General features: G+C 47.3%; 1 protein-coding gene across 1 annotated transcript in view; it reads right to left on the bottom strand.

Annotated features, from left to right (window-relative positions):
* The window catches only part of ADGRB1 (adhesion G protein-coupled receptor B1), a gene marked incomplete at both ends in the record, with an annotated part of 183,177 nt that extends 164,803 nt beyond the window's left edge, over positions 1-18,374 (bottom strand). The window contains one exon of the mRNA XM_084306745.1: positions 17,627-18,374. Within this exon, the coding sequence (XP_084162871.1) occupies positions 17,627-18,374 (748 nt within the window). The remainder of the gene's footprint in view (positions 1-17,626) is intronic.
* Between the last annotated feature and the right edge of the window lie 353 nt (positions 18,375-18,727).

Below are 18,727 nucleotides of genomic sequence, written 5' to 3'. Positions count from 1 at the left end.
CCATCCCTCTGCCTCTGCAGACCATGCATGAAAATAAGATTCTCAGCCTCCTCTGTATCGCTTAGAGAATCCAGCCAGGACATTGGAGATGAGAAATAGTCCCCTTGTATACCCCTTAATGGTGCAAACTTGTTTTGGAAATGATGATTGTGGTGCCTGCATCCTTACCAAAACTCTTCCAGCTGAGAAACACTAAACAATCAAGACATGAAGAAAACAATTTTCCTTAAATCAGTGTTAATATTTTAGAGGTGGGCAGAAAGTTTAGGGAACCTGCTTTCAGCATCGTAGCCTGCTTTTCTCCCTCTCTCTCCATGTCCCAGGGGACCGTCACCCTGCCCAGGCATTTTCGCAAACTTGGTTGGAATTGAGAGGTTCAGGAAAAAGGGAAAGCTGCGTTGCAGTGCACGTCAGAAGATTTCCAAACACATAGCTTGTTGAGGATAAAAAAAGCCTTGACTGGAGCACTTCAGCTCTTGCTATTCCTAATATCTTTTTAGCAATCACTCACTGTGAAGCACAGGGAAGAACAGAGCCAGAATGATCCTGTGCCTTCCCTTGCTGCTATAACAGTGGAAAAGCTCCCTCCAACAGACAGAGACACCGGCAGGAGGGGTATTTCTTCCCAATCCCCACCTGATGATCAAATTATGACCTTGAAAGATGAGCGCTGAGGGACCTTGTTAACTAGCAAGAGAGATTGTTTAGCAAGCGTCTGCAGAAGTGGATTAAAAAACAATAACTCACGGGAAGTCCTTTCCTCCAGCAGCTAGGGAAGAAGGAAAACATATTGCAGCTCTGTGTATCCTTTACTCCTGGGGAAGGCTCTCTAGCTGAAATGTCACTTTTAATTTCTTTCCAATGTGTATTTTGCAAATAATTCCTTCACTCCTTTTTAAGTTCGGCAGCTAACTAATACGCCGGAGCAGTGACAGTCTCCAGCAATGATTTAATGGAAGAGAAAATATGCTTCTCCTATATCACCTTTAAGAAGCACTCAGCATGAAGGATGATGGCAAAGAAGGGACACTCAAGGTGTGGGGACCCCATGGTGGGTACCCAAGGTTGCCCAGGCCATGGCCTGTTTCCTCTTCCTCCTCTTTATACTGACGGGCACAAGTGGAAAGCAGGGCAGGGATGGGGCTGTCATGGGAGCATGTAGCTAATAACAGGCCAGGAGAAGCTGATGTCCCTTTAAACCTGAGTTTCTGTTTTGAAAAGATTTCAAAGGGAGATGTGAGCCCTCAGAGCGCTGGTAGTGTAGCGATGAGCCAGCACAGTGACTGTGTCAGATTAGCAGATTTTGTACCCTTTTTGATAATCTCAAACACCCACAGGACATCGGAATAGATCTGTGCTTTTCAGGTAGGAATTGTAAACTACATGTATTTCTCAGTTCTCCAGCCACGCTGGCACAATATAGTAGGTGAGGATTAAAGACATGGGGGAGATACCAAGATGTGAATAAGAGTTTCATAAGTAACAAAAAAGACTGCTTTTTCCCCTAAACTGGATCTATCTATGGCTCTCAGAGCAGCCATACAACACAGCCTGTGCTGAAAGGAGGCCCATAAAGCTTATTTTGCCCAGCACCAAAATGCAGCTGGTTCTGATGTGCCAGTTGCACACCAGTTTCTGACTTCACAGCAATGTGGGGAAAGCCACGTTCCAACAGTCATTGCCCCCATACTTCCTAAACACTGAGGAATCAGGACTTGGTTGAAGATGCTTTTCCAGGACATCCTTGATGTCGAGGAAGAGGAGGAGAGGAGGGAGAGAGAGGAGGAGGAGGAGGAGGAGGAGGAGGGAGGAATGAGGAGGAAAGAGGAAGAGGAAGAGGAAGAGGAAGAGGAAGAGGAAGAGGAAGAGGAAAGAGGGAAGAGTGGAAGAGGAAGAGGAAGAGGAAAAGGAAAAAGGAAAAGGAAAAGGAAAAGGAAAAGGAAAAGGAAAAGGAAAAGGAAAAGGAAAAGGAAAAGGAAAAGGAAAAGGAAAAGGAAAAGGAAAAGGAAAAGGAAAAAAAAGAATGGGAAAAAATACCATCTAATGACCATAAAGGCCAGGACTTCATCAAAGAGATGGGGAAAGATGTTTCATCAGGACATTTTATGGAAATATCCCTAAAACACTACTGATTAAACTAGTTAAGTGGTTTTCTGACACAAAGACAAATTTCCCTTGGAAACATTTGTGTTTTGCTACATTTTTGTGTGAAAGAAGGAAAAGCTAGAAACAAATGTTCTGTGTGGGATATTCCCACTGGATCCTTTCTGAGGGGAGCAAGAGGACAAGAATTGGAATTGTGCCATTTCTTGGGGGAGTTTGAAGGGGATTTTCAAAGATAATAGAAAAATAAAATGGTGGGGAATTCTAGATCACCATTTTCAAGTATATGACAGTTTAGGAGTTTTCAGGAATTGGTGCAAGCCTCAAAAGGGAATGAAAGACCCCTATGTGAAGCATGTGAGACTCTGGAAGGAAAAGAAGCATTTCTGTCTTTGCACTTGGACTCCACATTGACCCAAGCTGGTCACGATAGAGGTTTGGTCCCTCCCTGCTGTCCCCAGGCTTTGCAGGGTGACCCCAAAGATGAACAAACCCAGCACTCACCCACTGGCCCGGCATTCCAGCCCCTTTTTTTTCCTTGGCTCCTTGCACCACCTGCAGAGCACCCTGCTCTGCCTTTGCAGCAATGTCATATGCATTGTCTGTCCTCTCCCTGCATGTCCATGCTTTGGAGAGCTGCTTTCATCCTCTAGATCCCTCAAAATGATAAAAAAATCAGTGGTCCATCTCTAAACAGCCTCCAAACCCCAACCGCTGTTAGGTCACCAAGAAGACAGCACCCCCATATCACCCATCCCATGCTTCACAGTGCTGCTCAACGCACAGAAGAAAAATGCCCCTTTAAATGCCCTAAACTGTCCAAAAGCAACACACCAGGGACAGATTTAAGGCCTGCAGGAATGAAAACATCACTTTCCACCCCGAGTGATGGGAGAGCTTTGCTTGCAGCACAGCATATGCCATCTGTTCCCTCGCCCACAGATCCGGCCGTGCTGCGTGGCCGCGTCACTGCAGCGCCAAGCACATGGTATTAGCAACAAGGCAGTGTTTAACCCCCCTGTATCCCGAGCAAAAATCAGGCAGCAGGACACCCTGAGAGCCAGCACCATGCCTGAACTGATGTGACACAGGGCTGGGAGCTTCCAAGGAGGCTTCTGGTCAAGTTGCTTGCAGCCTCCGCAGAGATTTTGCAAGCCAATGGGGTTATATGCAGGGTTTGTGCAGAAGGATCAGCACACACACAAGCTTGCAGAGCAAAGGGAAGGCATCTGGGTTTGGCTTGTTGCTTTTTCTGGCCTTATCCCATCCTGTTGTCACCAGGGAATCCCTTGCACAAAAGAGCTGTGAAGCTCCTTTGGGATCAAAACCCAAAAAGGGAGAGACCTGGAGCAAGGGTGGCAGAGGAAAACCTGCCTCCTATCCCTCTTCCAGCTGAAACCTCCTTTGTTCCGAGTGCTCCCACATCCCCGTTTAATGATCCACTCTTCATTTACATTTAATTAGAGGAATGAAAGAGCCAATTAGCAAGATCTACACTAAATGCAAACAAAAAGGATTGCTGGGTGACTCAGGCACGGGGCAGAGCTGAGGTGGGGTGCTGAGGGCAGCTGACACAGCCCTTAAGGCAGGCTGTGGCCAGAAGGCATGGTAACACTGTCCCCTTTCTGACAGCCAGGTGCTTGCACCATGCTTTGGGATACCCCATAGATCCAGAGGAAGGGCAGAGGCTTAAGTGCAAAGAAGGTGATGCTCAACAAAGTCAGGGAGGAGCAGAAGGTATTACCCAAAGCTTCCTGGGAACCTCTTTGTTTCATTTCATTCCTCCTGCATCAGCAGAAGAAATATTGCGGGACGCACAGGCTCTGGCAGCACCCTCCCTGCAATTTTCTTGTGCCTTAACCCTTTGATCCAGATCACCCAGAAAAACCTCCCCTGTAAAGGAGATGGAGAGAAGCTCATGAGGACAAGCAGTCTAAAGGATGGGCTTATATCAGAATTAACCTTGGCACCTCATTTCAGCACACAGACTAGCACTTCAGCTATAGCCAGTAGCACAGTTGCACTTGAGCTGAGCTGAGCCACCTCATCCTCCTGGATCCAATCCTCTCCCTCCAAATCAGCTCTCCTTTTGGGAAGACCCTGGCTAGTTTATTCTGATGCCATTTTTGGGGTGAGACAAAGCATTATCTGCCCCACCATGCACCTGCAGCTTTTTGTCGACCAAGAAGGGAGCTCAGGGTGACTTGCTCAGATGTAACCATCTCCACCGTCTCCACAGACAGCTGGAGTTAGTCACAATGGCACAGGACAGTAAGAGCTGAGGATCTTTGCTGAAAACAGATCTGAGAGCCAGGACTCATGGAGAGAGCAACAAACCCTGTGGTGAAGTTGGGAGTCCCAGACTAATTGGTGAGGGCTATGCTCTAACTGGGTTTTGACACTTGTGGTGCAATGGCACATCCTAAAACATGAGTGGTGGTAAATCAGTTCCTGTTTTTCCATTATCTGCCCAAACCTGGGGTTTTCTACCTCTCCTGATACTCTTAGTTAAAGTACTGTAAAAAAAATGGAGCAAGAATTTTTACATCACATCTATCCTTCTAACTGGTCTTCCCAGCTGCTATAAGAAACCCAATATCATCAAAGCCATGATGCTCCATAGACACTGATGACCCACCTCCAGCTTTCTTACACATGAGAGATGGATCCTTTGTTGGATGGAGGCACTGACTTTCTCACCCATAACTCACACCAAAGAGAAGCAGCAGATGATCCAGCCAGGACTGGGCAGCATAAAGTGAGAGCAGTCCCCACAAATGGAGCATTAAAGAGCTGACAGCACATGCAGAAGACAGGCTGGAGACTTCTCCACCAGATGATCTTCATAAAGTCTGGCCTGCCTGTGTGCTTGTTCATACTGGTGTAAATCCAGAGACCTTTCCCTAAATCCAGCAGAGTGACCCCATACTGCTCCTTGGCAGCTACTGCTCAATTCTGGCCCTTTCTTGATTTAGGATGAAAAACAAAAAGAAACAAACAAAAAAACAACCTTCAATACGAGGCAGAAAACAAATGGAGTGATCTATGTGATAGATAGATACTCTCAGGGCACAGTATAGTTTATCATTAAAACGTTGAAAACCTACAGGAGGTGATTAAAGATGTTTTCTCTGCACCACCACCGTGCCTCATTTAATGCTGGACAGCCCCTCTCCATCTAGCTGCCAAGCAGCCTCAACGCATGGGTATCAACCTGTAAAAGAGTATCCTTTTCCTAAAATATAAAGAAGCAAAATTAAAAATTAGGAGTGTAAAAATAAGGCTAAATGAACAAGGTATACAAATGCCTTGATTTCTTCAAGGTTTTAAGCAGATGCACAAAAAGAGCAGAGGACTCCTGGTCCAGCAACCTTGGCACCCCTTCCAGCACAAGACCACAGCTAAGCTGGGTGCAGAGGTCCGTGCCACACAGCACGGATGACACACTCAGAATATAAAATTAATTTCAGCATGCTGCACCATAAGAAAACACCCACATAGAGAGACGTTTCATCTAAGATTATTTTTCTTCTTCCCTTTTTTTTTTTTTTTTCCTGGCAAAAATACATAACTGGCAATACCAGATGTTTCAAGAATTCATACATTCTGTCAAACTGTTTGTCTTAAATAAAAACAAAATCCAGTGCAGCAACATAGAGTCAATATTTGGGTTTTTAAACCCAGAAATATTAGGGAGAGAAGTTGGTCAAAACCTTCCCTCTGTTTTATTTTGGAAAAGAAAAATATATATAAAAATATAATAATCCAGACTCACAGCAAAGCATTTCCAGGTTCTGGAAATTCCACGTCTTCCATTCCAATGCAAGACTGCATTCAGCCCCAAATGTTCACAGCCCTGAAGTGTCCACCTCCACCTTCTAGATACAAGCCACTGCCCATGGCAGAGCCTGATGCACATCCAGAGAAAATAGTCGCCCTCAAGAGCCCTTGTAGAGTTTCCCTGTGCTCCACATTTATAAAAACGTATTGCAAAGCGATGTTCAGGGGCACGTGAGTTATGGAGGGCGCACAGGATAAGTGACCCCCGGCTGTCGTTTCTGTGTATCTTTCAAATGTTTGTTGAGGAAAGGTATTAGGCTTTTTACTTCCTAGTTCCCTTTCAAGAACAAACAACAAAAATGTGTTGTGCCTCGGGCAGTCTTTTTATTATCTTACATACAGTTCATGCAATAAAGTCTGTTAATTAAAACATGAATATTTAAAATGGCTTTCAAGAATGGCAGCCTTATCTCACCGGAGGGAAGAAGAAAGAAAAAGGGCAAAAGAAAGGGGGGAAAAAACATGGTAAAGCACAAGAAAGGCATGTGATAGTTCATTTTGCCAGAGGAGTATTCAATTATTGAACTGCTGAATGAGTGCGTTTTCCCCAGCTGACATGAGATGTTCATTTACAGCAAGAGGGGCAGGGCAGAGAAAGGGATGGCGGGATGGAGTGGAGGCAAAGGAGAATGGGTAGAGTGTTAATTAAGATATGAGGAGGTTGAAGCTGTCTTTTTTGGCTGCTTTGTGTTGTGAAGTTGGGATTTTCTCAAAGCCATGGGCCTGGAAATAGAAAAGCCACAACTGTCTGCTGCTTTGGGGCTGTTGTGACACCAAGAAATTATTGGAGGTGAGAAGAGGCTCAGCATCCAGTATTTGCCTTGGAGTAACTTTGCTCCTCAAGAACATATCCAAGGGTCTTGGTGTAATGAGAAACATACCCCAAGGTAAAAAGGAAGAGAAGGCGTGGGGTATATGACGGAATTATGTGTCTGCATGTGTAAATCAGTAAACAACTGGAGACACACAAACGGTTTTGTACCAGCAGAGGAAGAGCTCTGAGGTAGAGCTGGTGGTCACTGAGGAGGGCTCCAATTCAGTCCCTACTTCAGCAGGAACTGGGTTTTGAGCCCTTTGCAGAGCTTTGCTGTGGGACAGCAGAGGGAAGTGTGTCCCACCAGCAGAGTGGCCATGGGGAGAGATCAGAAAAATGTCAGTCTCAAAGAAAGTCCTCATGTCTGCTGATTTGCTCCTGCAAAGGAGGAGCATGGCCACCAGGTTTCTCCCACCCAGGTCTCTCTGCACGTCCAACAACCCCACAGCAGGACCTGCTTGTCCCCTCTGAGCACTAAGCCATGCACGTTGTCCTCTCTCACCATGCTACCAAGCCATCATGGGGAAATAATTAGCTTGCTTTGAGGGGGTTAACACAAGTTGTACATTTCCCAGGAAGGATTCCACAAGCATCAACAAAGCCAGCTTCTTCCAAAAGGCACCGTGATGCTGATCTGGAAAGTGAGTCGATGAGCCCACAGAGGGCTTTCAGCAAACCACGAGGTGAGACACAAGTCCCAGATTGCCCTTCCCACAGCTCCTCCTCCCCACTGCTGCCTCCTGGCATGGAAAGGATGAAGCATGAGTCAGCCCCTTGTTCCAGCAGCGAGTGTACATGCTGAGGGTCCCAATGGACACACCGCCACTCCAGAACTGAAGGCATCATGTCCTGGTTCTCTCCATGCATCCAGTTATGTGGCACTCATGGGGCTTTTGACTTTTGGACATGTTCATAGGCATGCAGAGGTGTGTGGCTGTGCAGGGATGGGTGTAGTTGTACATTTTCGCATGCATTTACATGGCTATGTGTCCACTCCAGAGCACGTGCATCCGTCTCCTCAGCTGATGGTCATGCACATGCCTGGAGGGACGTTCATGCCCACGTGTGTGTCTGCTTGCCCTGCATGGAGTCACCCCCATACGCAGGCACATTATTCCATGTACACATTATTCCATGTGCACACACACTTGGGCATCCACATGCAAATCCACGTGTTTGCTTCTAGATATGTATCTCTGAACCAGAGAGAAAAGAGGCAAGGCAAAACCCCTCCAGAAACCTTTCAAGCCTCCAGCACTATGTAGCACATTTCTCCCAAGGCTTCCTGCTCACCCTTCCCAACTCTGCCCTGCTCCAGCAACCACGACCCACTCCTGCCTTGTAACCTGGACCCTTCTCCAGGTCTGTGACCTCCACTCTAGGTGCATTTGGCATTGTTCAGCAGGAAAGAGGCTGCAGGACAGTCCTGTTACAGGGAAGGGTGCAGGTATTGGACTTGTACTCACAGGGATGCTCCACTCCCACAGTCACTCAACACAACACATTCCCATCAAATATGCCATTGAATGAACTGACTGACTAAAAAATTAGCTAGCACATCAATTATCTGGCTTCTTTGGACCATCATCCAGTCCAGCAATGCTCCAGAGAAGTTATCTCCTGTTCAGTGAGTAATTAAGGGACTCAGAAGGACGCTACTTGGTAGGAAAGATCTGGAGGCATTGTTTGAAGATGAGGGCCATAAAGGTTTGGATAAAATGGGAGGAGCTGGACTTGTCTCAGTAGGGAAAGAGAAGATTTCACATAGTAGGAAATCATCCTTTCTACTATTCAAAAAGCCATCCAATTAAGAGTAGAAAGGACAGCATGCCACCTTGCCATCCCTTCTAGGACATTTGGGGCATCATGCAGAAGACTGGAGGTTGTTGTGCTGAAAGACCTGCCAAAGCTTTATAATTAGGCTCTGCCTCCATCTCGCAGCAAGTAAAAGGCATCAAATTATGTCAGAGAAAAGCTCCCACCAAGCTTGTCAGCAGCTCCAGTGGCGACAGGCTGAAATCACAGTGCTGCCGAACTGCCTGGGGATGGAGGTGGGACCGAGCAGAGCGGCACGTGGCACGCAAGAGCTGCTGAGCGAGAAAAGCCATCTCTGCCCTGACAGCTGGTGGCATCCATCGCGGCTCTCCCAGGGGGTCTTTTGTTCTCCTTGACGGTTCCTCAGCTGCAGTGGTCTGCAGGGGCAAGCAGCTGAGCTCCCTGAAGGGGCCTTCAAGCTCCTCCATGGCCCAGAAGCACAGAAGCATGAAATGCAATCTCTTTAAATATCTCTGTATGGTTACCTGGGGACTGTCCCAGTCCCCACGTCTTTTCTTCTTCAGTGAATACCTTCCCCAGAAAGAAAGACATTTTTCTGAGTAGCTCCTCTGCTGCTCTTTCTGCCTTCCTGTTATTCTCATTAATAATCTCAAGCCACATCACCATCCATTGATCTCGGTCGACCCTAATGCCTGGTAGCTAGCCAAATTTCAGGCCAATCAATGAAGGTGCACCCCGATTTTAACAGCTGAACATTAAGGATGAGGATTTGAGGAGGTTAAGAAGGCTGACCAACTCATCTCTGTTGGGGAAGGTGGTCAGCTGGGTTTAGATGCTGCACTGCTGGATGGTGATGGAGCCAACCCAACAACCTCCTCTCCAGGTCGAATCACCCCTGGTAGGGCAGTGCTGATGCTAGATCTGACGTGCCAAAATTCATTCTGGGCTTTTACATGGCTATGCACAGAGCACAGCGTCGTGGGACTTCTCCCAATGGAGCCTCTCCCAGCCCAGCAGAGCACTCAAAACTGCTTTGCTGAATGCTCAGCAAAATGTGTCCATGGGCAGTATTGCAGGAAGCTTCATAATTCAGGGCACTAAAATGGAAAATCAAACTAATGAAGAAACAAACAAAACAACGAACTGAATGAAGGAGGAGGCAGGGAAAGAGAAAGTGTTTACAGGCAGAAATGAATCATCTTCAGCCACTTTTACTGATGTTCCTTTGACAGCAGACTCAGTGCATGCACTGCAGAAGCCAAATGCCAGCAGTACATCTGCAAGCAGCAGGCCTGGCCCTTCTGCATTAATGCTTTGCTGCTGGGTGAGGCCAGTGATGGCTTGCCAAGCCCACATCCACAACAGGGAATCTGGTGCAGATATCCCCTTGGTCCAGCTCTGTAGAAATCATTAACCCACTGCGTTTGGGGACCTTGGTCCTAATCCCAGGCTAACAGGCACCAAAAGCAAAACCAGCACTGACCTCATGGATGGGAACTGGTCCTGAGCATCCTCCTGGCATTTTCCTGCACCAGGACTATTTTTCCTTTAGATAGACACATGATAGATAGATAGATAGATAGATAGATAGATAGACAGACAGACCGACAGGCACAAAGCCAAGAAGCCCTGTGCACAACAACAGAGTCGCCTCCTTCCCATTTGGGCTCTAGCTTGTGCCATAATTGAAATCCCTGTTGGATAAGATGAACTTGCAGTAGTCTTTCCCATGGCACATGTACCATAGTGCCTTTCCTCCACACCTCCAGTTCTTGCCAAAGAACTGGCTGAAATGGGATTCCGTTTGTGACCTTGGTCATGCCACCAGCTTTGGTAGAAAATGGCTGGCTCAGCCAGTCTCACATTATGGGAAAAGGACACTAAAACTGGGCCTCAATTTCATCCATGGGGCATAAAAATATTAAGTGCACAGAAATTACTGCATAGTGCTCTTCATGTGGCTGGGTTTTTTACTTTAAGCCACATCTCTGAGGATGCACCTCTGCCCTTGGCTGGTTTTCCTGATTTCAGTGCAAAATCTTCTTGTCTAGGCATCTTCAACACAAAACCAACAAAATCCTCTGTCCTCAAAGCTAACGAAGGGGGATATGCCATCTTCCATCCATTAAAACAAAACAACCAACAACAATTCAGGCCGGCCAAGGCCGGGGCATTCCCCTCCTCAGCCAGGCAAGGAAACAAAACCAAGGACTTGCACCAGTTCTTTTGCTCCTGCTGCAAGGCAGAGAGGGCTCAGCCAGCCTTCCAGCTGATGACCATTCCATCCTTGTGCTTTAAGACCCAACCACACTCCTTGTGTGCTATATCACGTCCACACACCTGAGCTATGACAGCATTCTGGCTTTGGGAATCAGCACCAGGCTTTTTTTCTGTGCCAAAGAAACACAGTAGGACTTCTGTGGGACAAAGCTGCCACCCTGCCAGGGCATCCCAGTTTGTTCAGGAATCTGAAGCTGCAGCTTTCATCCATCCAAGCCATTTTCCTTCCTTTTTGCTTCCAAGCACTGGGAATATCCCAAGCTGGTAACCCTTCATTTGACGGCACGGATCACTCGAAGCCCACGGAGAGCATTCAGCTTAATGAGCTGTGTGGCAATTATTGCTCCATCAAAACCAGAGCCAGGGAACAAAAAAAAAAAAAGGAATATATTTAAACTCAACAGATATGCAATTCTGATGCTGTGCTAAAGGACGTTCCTTCCTAGCTCATTTTTCTCACCCTGATGGCAGGCTGAAGTGTGGGACATCAGTGTCAGATGGCTGGCTGCACCAGGTTCAAGGAGACTGGAGGTGACATTGGCAGAGCCACTCTGGGAACACACGGCTGCTGAATGCCCCCCAGGTTACAGTGTCACAAAGCCACAATAAATGATACCTGCTGAGAATCCAAAAACAGTTTTCTGTTATTTTTTCCTTTTATTTTTTTTTTAGCCCAAGCTTGCTTCAGCACAGCCCTGGGGATGTACAGCCTCATAGGAGCCAGAACCAGCACCCATAACTGCTGCAGTTTTGTTGAGGATAAGGTCTCACCCTTGATGTGTTTCTGTTTACAGCCTGCTAGGGAAAGATCAGAGCTCTTCTCCCCTTCTAGACCCGTTGCCTGCTAGACCTTTACAACAGCTGGGCTATGCACAGTCTCTGCTAAATCTAAAGTCTATCTTCGACAATCTAGATGCAGAGAAACAACACCGAAAAAGGGAAAACTCTCAGTGAAGCCTGGGAGAAACCCAGGAGCCCTGTCAACCAAATGATAGGGGATCCTCCAGGTCAGACAGCTCAGTGCCAGTGAAACCGATGGAGATCAGGCACCCTCAGCAGGGAATGAGGCACTTGAAAAGCTCTGTGGATCCAGTTCCCTTGGAAAGATAATGTTCCCCATTTCTCATCCTGCTCTGATTATTTAAATGCATCAGAGGTTAAGGGTGGGTGGTGAAAAGGGCCAGGAATTGCTCTGTGCACCTTCCCTTCTGAGCCATTAGCATCCTCGTTCTCACATTCAGCAGTTACAGCTGTAAAGCTCCACTGCAGATGTGATGATTTTGAATCTGGTGCCTGTGCTTCCCTGCATTAAATTTCACCCCATATTCCCATACAAAACGTTTGGGGGCAGCTGCTATGTGTCCCGAATATGAGAGGATGATAAACAATAATGAATGTTAAAAAAAAAAAAAAAAAAAAAAAGGTGAATAACTCAAAGGCTGAGCCCTTCACCAGGGCTGCTACTCATTAAATTACCCATAAAAGTCCCCTCGTAGCAATAATGGGAGTAGTTGCCTTGTAAAACTCCCTCAGCAACTGGATGTAAATTCCACCTTTAGTCTCCCTGCTACAACAATAGCACATTCTGATGGTAATTGCGGATGTTTCTGCATTGTGATCATGTCCACAAGCTGCTGGGCTCACAATGGAACTGATCGCTCTATTTTTCTCATTTTTCTCCCCCTATCTCCTAAATAGGACATCTCCATACAGACACATGCACGAGTGGATTTAGTGCTGAAACAACACTGCGGATGCAGGAAATCTCTGCTCTGCTGCTGGAAAGACCCCAGATGCTATGTAGGCTTTGGTTCCTGCCTAATTGCAGGGTTTTTAATGATCCCAAAGGGAAGCAGTGGGGCAAGCAAGGATTTTGCAGATCACATAGGTCTGAGTTTTCAAACCAAGTCAGGACTGCCCTTTCTAACACCCAGGAGGAGCTGCCCACACTTGTTCTGTCCACAAAACACCCCAATAAGCACACACACAATGGACAGTCCCATCAGGAGCTGCTCATATGGGGATATTAGGGATTCCCTGCAGGAGACAAGAGGAGGAAGGTCTCCTGTTCGTAGGATGCCAGGCTCTGTTTAACCTCCTCCAGGAGCTCCTAAGTGCCATCAGATCTTGCTCACTACTATTGAGGTTTGGACTTTAAAGACAAAGATGACAGGTGATATACCTAATGCTTTACATAAGGTAGGAAAATTTCATATAGAGAGCAGAAAGCAGACCTTATTTGCCCCAGGTTGTGCCGGGGAGCTCTCACTGCAGCATTGCTCTGCTCTCAGAGATGCACAGACCAGGGCAAACATAGAGAACTGGGACAAACACAGATGGAGCAGTGAGGAGCTGGAAAGCAGCACACCTTCCCCTGGCACATATGGGTCTATGCCAGGAGGAAGGAGAGGCACTGAAACTGAGCTCAAGTCCCATGGCCACTTGGTTTTTAAACCCCCAAATGAAGCAAATCCAAAGCCAAATTCCTTTTCTCCACAAGCCCAGCTGTTCTTTGGGCCTGGGGGACCATTGCTGGGAGGGATAGAGCTTGTAGTGGAGGCAGAGGTCAATGGAGAGGCTTCAGAGCCTACCCCTGGGCAATTACTCACAGCTTTTTATCAGTCCCTGGGCTTTCCTGCTCACTACATCCGACCACAAACACTGGAAATGATTTATTGAGTTATTCCTGCCCTAAGAGAGGTTCAAGGGCAGGAAGGCTGTGCCATCCAACATGAATCCTGCAGCTGCTTTGACCCTATATGTCTGGCCCTTTTTCCGCACCAGGGACCTCCTTCTGCAGCCACTCCAAGCAGAATCTCAGCCCTGCCGAGGAGATGCTATGCTTGGCCAGCAGAGCCAGCCAGGCATGAAGCAAAGTTCCCAACACCGACTGGCAGCTTGGAGGATGTGTCCTGCAGTGAGAGATTTATGAACCTCAGCCCACTTAACGCAGCAGAGGTTAAGAAGGAACTCGTTCATGGGTCTACAAATGCCTCTCCACTGTAGAGAATGGACACTAGGTGATTTCTTAATCTAGCGGGCAAAGAAAAGCATTTCGGGGCTGAAAAGGGAAACATCACAAAAATACAGCAATGAAGTGATTGAGCATTCAGGGGTAAGGAAGGACTGCGTGTGTTGAGAGCAATGGGGACAGAAAAACAATGGTAAATTTTAAAGACAGGAAAATCCCCAGCATTTTCAACTAGCTATGTCCTGATTCATTTTTTTTTCTTTTTTTTTTTTTTTTCTTTTTTTCTTTTTTTTTTTGAATGAAGCAGGTCTCATTTCTATTCAGTTTCAAGCTCTTTGCTGGAATGTATTGGTGAAATCCTCTTGATGAGGCTGATCAGACTTGTTCGTCACAAAAATCCCTCCAGCCCTGAAGCCATCTGCTCTACCAGGGAGCACACAATGTATTTCAGGAACACATGATTAGCTCAGTTTTGCAGTCTGCATCATGAATCCCCCCAAGATTGGGGGTCTGAAGAAGAGAAGGACCAGCATTTGTTTCACAGTTGCCTCTCTGGGCTACCATGACATGACAGCAAAGCAGTGGTCTTCCAGGAACAGATTACAATGAGACAGGGCTAATTAGATGTTCATTAAGTACCTAACTCAGCACAGCACTTAAGCACACATTTAACCTTCTCTCATTACAGTGTCACATCAACGTCCCATTTAAAGCTCCAGCTCTTGTTACAGTGAAACCAGCTCACATCTGGGAGGGCCACCAGGATTTCCAGACCTTCGAGCTCCAGGACCCCGTATTTCAGGATGCTTTCTCATCTGCTGTCCCACGGGGCCCCTACCCCTAACCTATGGGGGAGCCTATCCCAGGAATCTTGATTTTCTTTCCCAAAGGGGAATTTGTCTCTAAACTTTAGGACCTACAACCAGTCTCTGCCTTCTTCCCACCCTGCTTTAAGCAGACAGAGGAGACCTGATGCTGCCCAAAAATATTTCTTTTGTTTAGTTATCTTCTAGAAAAATACAAATTAAATGAAATAAATATCCCTCTTCAAAGCCTTTCTGGTGCAGAAGCTTGAGACAGCTACAGCAAGGAGTGTCGCTGTGGGGAGTGGGCTGCAGCTGTCAATATATCTCCAGCCTTGCCTTGCTGATCACCAGGACAAGCTCCATGTGCAGCAAGACCCCAAAATATCTCCTGCCGCCTCTGTACCCTGACAGATTCTTCTTGCTCCCACCACCGCCTGCCGTAACCTCTGCAACGTCTGCGTGGGATGCAGGGTGCAAAGGAGGTGGCTCGCCAAACCGAGGAAGCAAATTTGGAAGCAAAAGCTCTTTTTCCCCAAGGCATTGATGCTATGGACAAGGAGGGGGTACGAAGGCAGTTTTGGCAGAGCCACTTTGTGAAGACCCCTTCTAATTGTCCACCGTTGCTCTTTGGTCACCAAAGTTGATGTGCAGATCTGTTCTTGGACTGCTCTTGAGCATCTCCAGAGAGCAGGGATGCTCATCTTGCCCATCACATTGCCACGTGGGCGCATTTTCCATCCTTCAGGAATGGAAAATATCCCAGGTAGAGAGGAGGCACACTGCGACAAAAAAAGGCTCCACATTTTGTGGTGTCTGGATATCTGACAATTCCTTACATGCCTTGAAAGTTATCAGACCAGACTAGTACAGCACACACATACACCCTTGTTCAAAGACAAAAGTGTCAAGACAGGCTCCGAAAAAAAAACAAATGACTCAGGAAGCAGCAGAAAAAAAAAAAAAAAAGAAAGAAAAAAAAAAAAGTCGTTAAAAAGAAGAAGAATGTTACAAATACAATCATACAATCAGGACAACAATAACAGCATTAACCATCAGCAGTGCTCAGAAATCAGAAACCCTATCAAAATATTCCACCCACAGAACTCTGTTAAGGGATCGCTGGCTCGTTGTCCAAATTGGATCTCGCCTCCATCTTCCTGATCAAGCCTTTGCAAAAATCAAAACAGACACAGTGACAGACAGAGCAGCACATGGAGAGGCCGGGTGCCCTGCAAGCTTTGTTTGCATGTAGATGCCATCCCCAGTAAAGATGCTAATTCTTTGTCTTCAGCACAGAGCAGATGTGAGCAGCCAGCAAACAATAATAATAATAATAATAATAAAATAAAGTAATCTACACTCTCTACAAATATTTGACATCCCAAAAGGATTTAGATTCAGCCACCTTTGAGCCTCTTCCATATTTATTTTCTGGGAACATTCAAACACTCAAGCTGGACTAGGAGAGATCTTTACAAAAGCCAATATTAAGCCTGAACGTTTCAGGATTTGCTGAAAATCTTTTTTCAAATTTCACCTTTGGTTGCGATGAAAAAGGTCACGCTGCTCGGGTTGAATGCATAAATCTTCCAATCAGCCAAGGCAGAGCGTGGCACCTGACTGAAGGAGGCTCGCATCGCTCTGAGGAGGCGGGCAGCGCAGTGCTCCTAGCAAGCTGTTTGTACAGGAGGAAAAGGACACTGCAAAAAGAAATAATAATCTGGGATCCGGGGAGCAACTGGCCCCCTGTGCTCATAGCCAGAGTGAGGGGCACGGCGAGGAACTAATTTGTAGGATTTACAGCTCATCTGTGTGACTCTGCGTATTGATTTACAGAGAGGCGAGAAGCAAAATCTCCCCCGAAATACACCGACGGAAGCACTGATACCTGATCATATCCTAATCTCTGCAAGAAAATCACTCTGCCTGATAACCTCCTGCCTACCGCAAGCACATTTTGCCTCCTTCCACCTGCAGAAATTCTCCCCCTGCTTGGGAGGGGGACTGCAAAAGCTTGGCAGAAGCCCCCACGGCCAGCCCAAATGGGAGGCTGCCCTCCACACTGCCCAAATTCCCATTTAGCATCACACCCCCGCTTTACATAAGCTGCCTGCTGGCAGGTGGGATGGGAGCAGATCTGACACAGCCCCTGAAATAGCGGCTCTGCTTTCTGACCCTCCAGTTCCCTCTTGCTTTGCACAGTACTGTGACACCGGTGGGGATGGATGCAAGGAGAGTTTCTCTCCCCGGCACAGTGCAGCAGCAACACACGAGGATCAGACTTCAGGAGCATCTCATCCCTGTTTTCAACCTTTTCTCGTCTTCCTTCCTCAACCCTTTCTCAACCCTTTCTCATCTTCTTTCTTTATTCTCAACCCTTTCTCTTCCTCCTTCCCCATCCCTTTCATGGATTCTTGGCAGGCACAGCCTACATCACATTCAACATCCCAAAGAGAACAAAAGACGAACCAAATACCCGAGGAATGAGCCCAAACAAAAGGCACCACGTAGCCCCGCACAAGTAATGTGGTGAACTCTCTTTTTGAAAGCCTCCAGAAGGAAAATGAAGCTGAGATCCTGAGAACAAAATGAGTATGCCTTCTGCTGCCTTTCTCTCAAAGCAGCCTTGGAGATAAAGTTTTTTTCCCATTAATTTAAAGGGTTGATAAGGTTGCTGAGTGCAGCCCACCTCGGGAGGTAGCTTGCATCCTGCCTCTTCTAGGATGTTTCTAATTGCGTTGGGGAACTGCTTGCCCTCAGGTACAACTTACCCTCAGCTGCAATGAAGCTTCAGAAGTAAAACAAGTGAGGAAAGAGCCTGAGGAAGGAGTGAAACAATTTAGGACACACTTCGGGGAAACCACTCATGAAGAGCCACCAGGGGTTGCCAGATCTGCCTAGCAATTAGCGAGGAAGTTTTTCATAGCAGGCATTTGCAGACTCGGATACACACATGGTGGGAACAACATGAGACCCAGGAGGGGACAACCCAACCATCCCTTCCTTCCAAACCCCCCCGGCTGTCCCCTCACTCACCCATGAACTCCACTCCACTGCTGTCCTTCGGGCTGCTCATGCAGTTCTCCAAGTAAATCCCATCCTTGTAACAATCTTCCTTCTTCTTTGCGAGCCCCAGGATCTCACTGGCTTGATCCAGGACCTCCCCTCCCGAGCAAGAGCAGGGGGTCTGCATAATGCCACAGGGGTGGGAGCTGCTGCTGATGGCCAGGCACGCATCCAGCCACTTGCAGAGCATCTGGCACGCGGCTTTGCTAGGGTTCCTGTTGCCCACCACGAGGTATTCCACCGAGAAGTCCCTTTCCTGAGCTTTCATGGGCTTCCACCGCACGGGTCCGTTCTCCACCCCTGGTGGTGCAGTCTGCTTCATCTGGAGGAACTGCTTGTTGGACTGGAGGAAGGCGTAGCGGGTGGACCCATCACAGAGCTTCAGCACATCGTCAAAGCTCTCCATGCCCAGGTAGGTGCGGGTAGATTCCAGGAAGGAGTCGAACTGGTAGGTGCGGATGTGCTGGTGGTCACATACGCCGGTGGGTTTGAGGATCTTCATGTACAAGGTGTACCTCCGAGGGTCGGGGTTCTGGATAATCCAAGAGCAGAGAGAGGAGTTCAACGGGAAGACGGCGAAGGAGGAGAAATACCCAAAGAATTTCCCCTGGACCAAAGTGGTGCAGGGAGTTTGTGCCAGGTCCAGAGCGACCACGGTCCACACAAAGTAGAGTGGCGATACCAAAAGCAGGTTCAGGGCAGATCCAATGCTCCTCATCCTAGGTCTCTGGTCCTCTGGAACTCAAAGTAAATGTCAAGCAGGTGCCAGATCCTGGACATAACAGGGACCAGCTTAGAGGAAAAGTGAGAGTTTAAGAGGCTCTGGATCCGAAATCAAGCCAATCCTCCCATGTCTGGATTTGAGCTCCCTCCTGTGGCCATAAAGAACACCTGGAAAAAAAAGGGAAGGGAGGAAAGGAGGAGGGGAGAGAAAGAGAAGAGATTTGGGATTTGTTTTTTATTTTTTCCATTAACCCTTCACAATGCCAAGAATCCATGCAGCATCCCCAGCCCCAGTATATCTCTCTGGTAGGCTTTACAGCCCCACATCACCCTCCCCATGTTAGCTTT

This window comes from Netta rufina (assembly GCF_964035555.1).
Source record: "Netta rufina genome assembly, chromosome: 2".
Classification (NCBI taxonomy): domain Eukaryota; kingdom Metazoa; phylum Chordata; class Aves; order Anseriformes; family Anatidae; genus Netta; species Netta rufina.
Note: the sequence above shows the minus strand (reverse complement) of the source record. Positions and strands in the feature narration are given on the sequence as shown.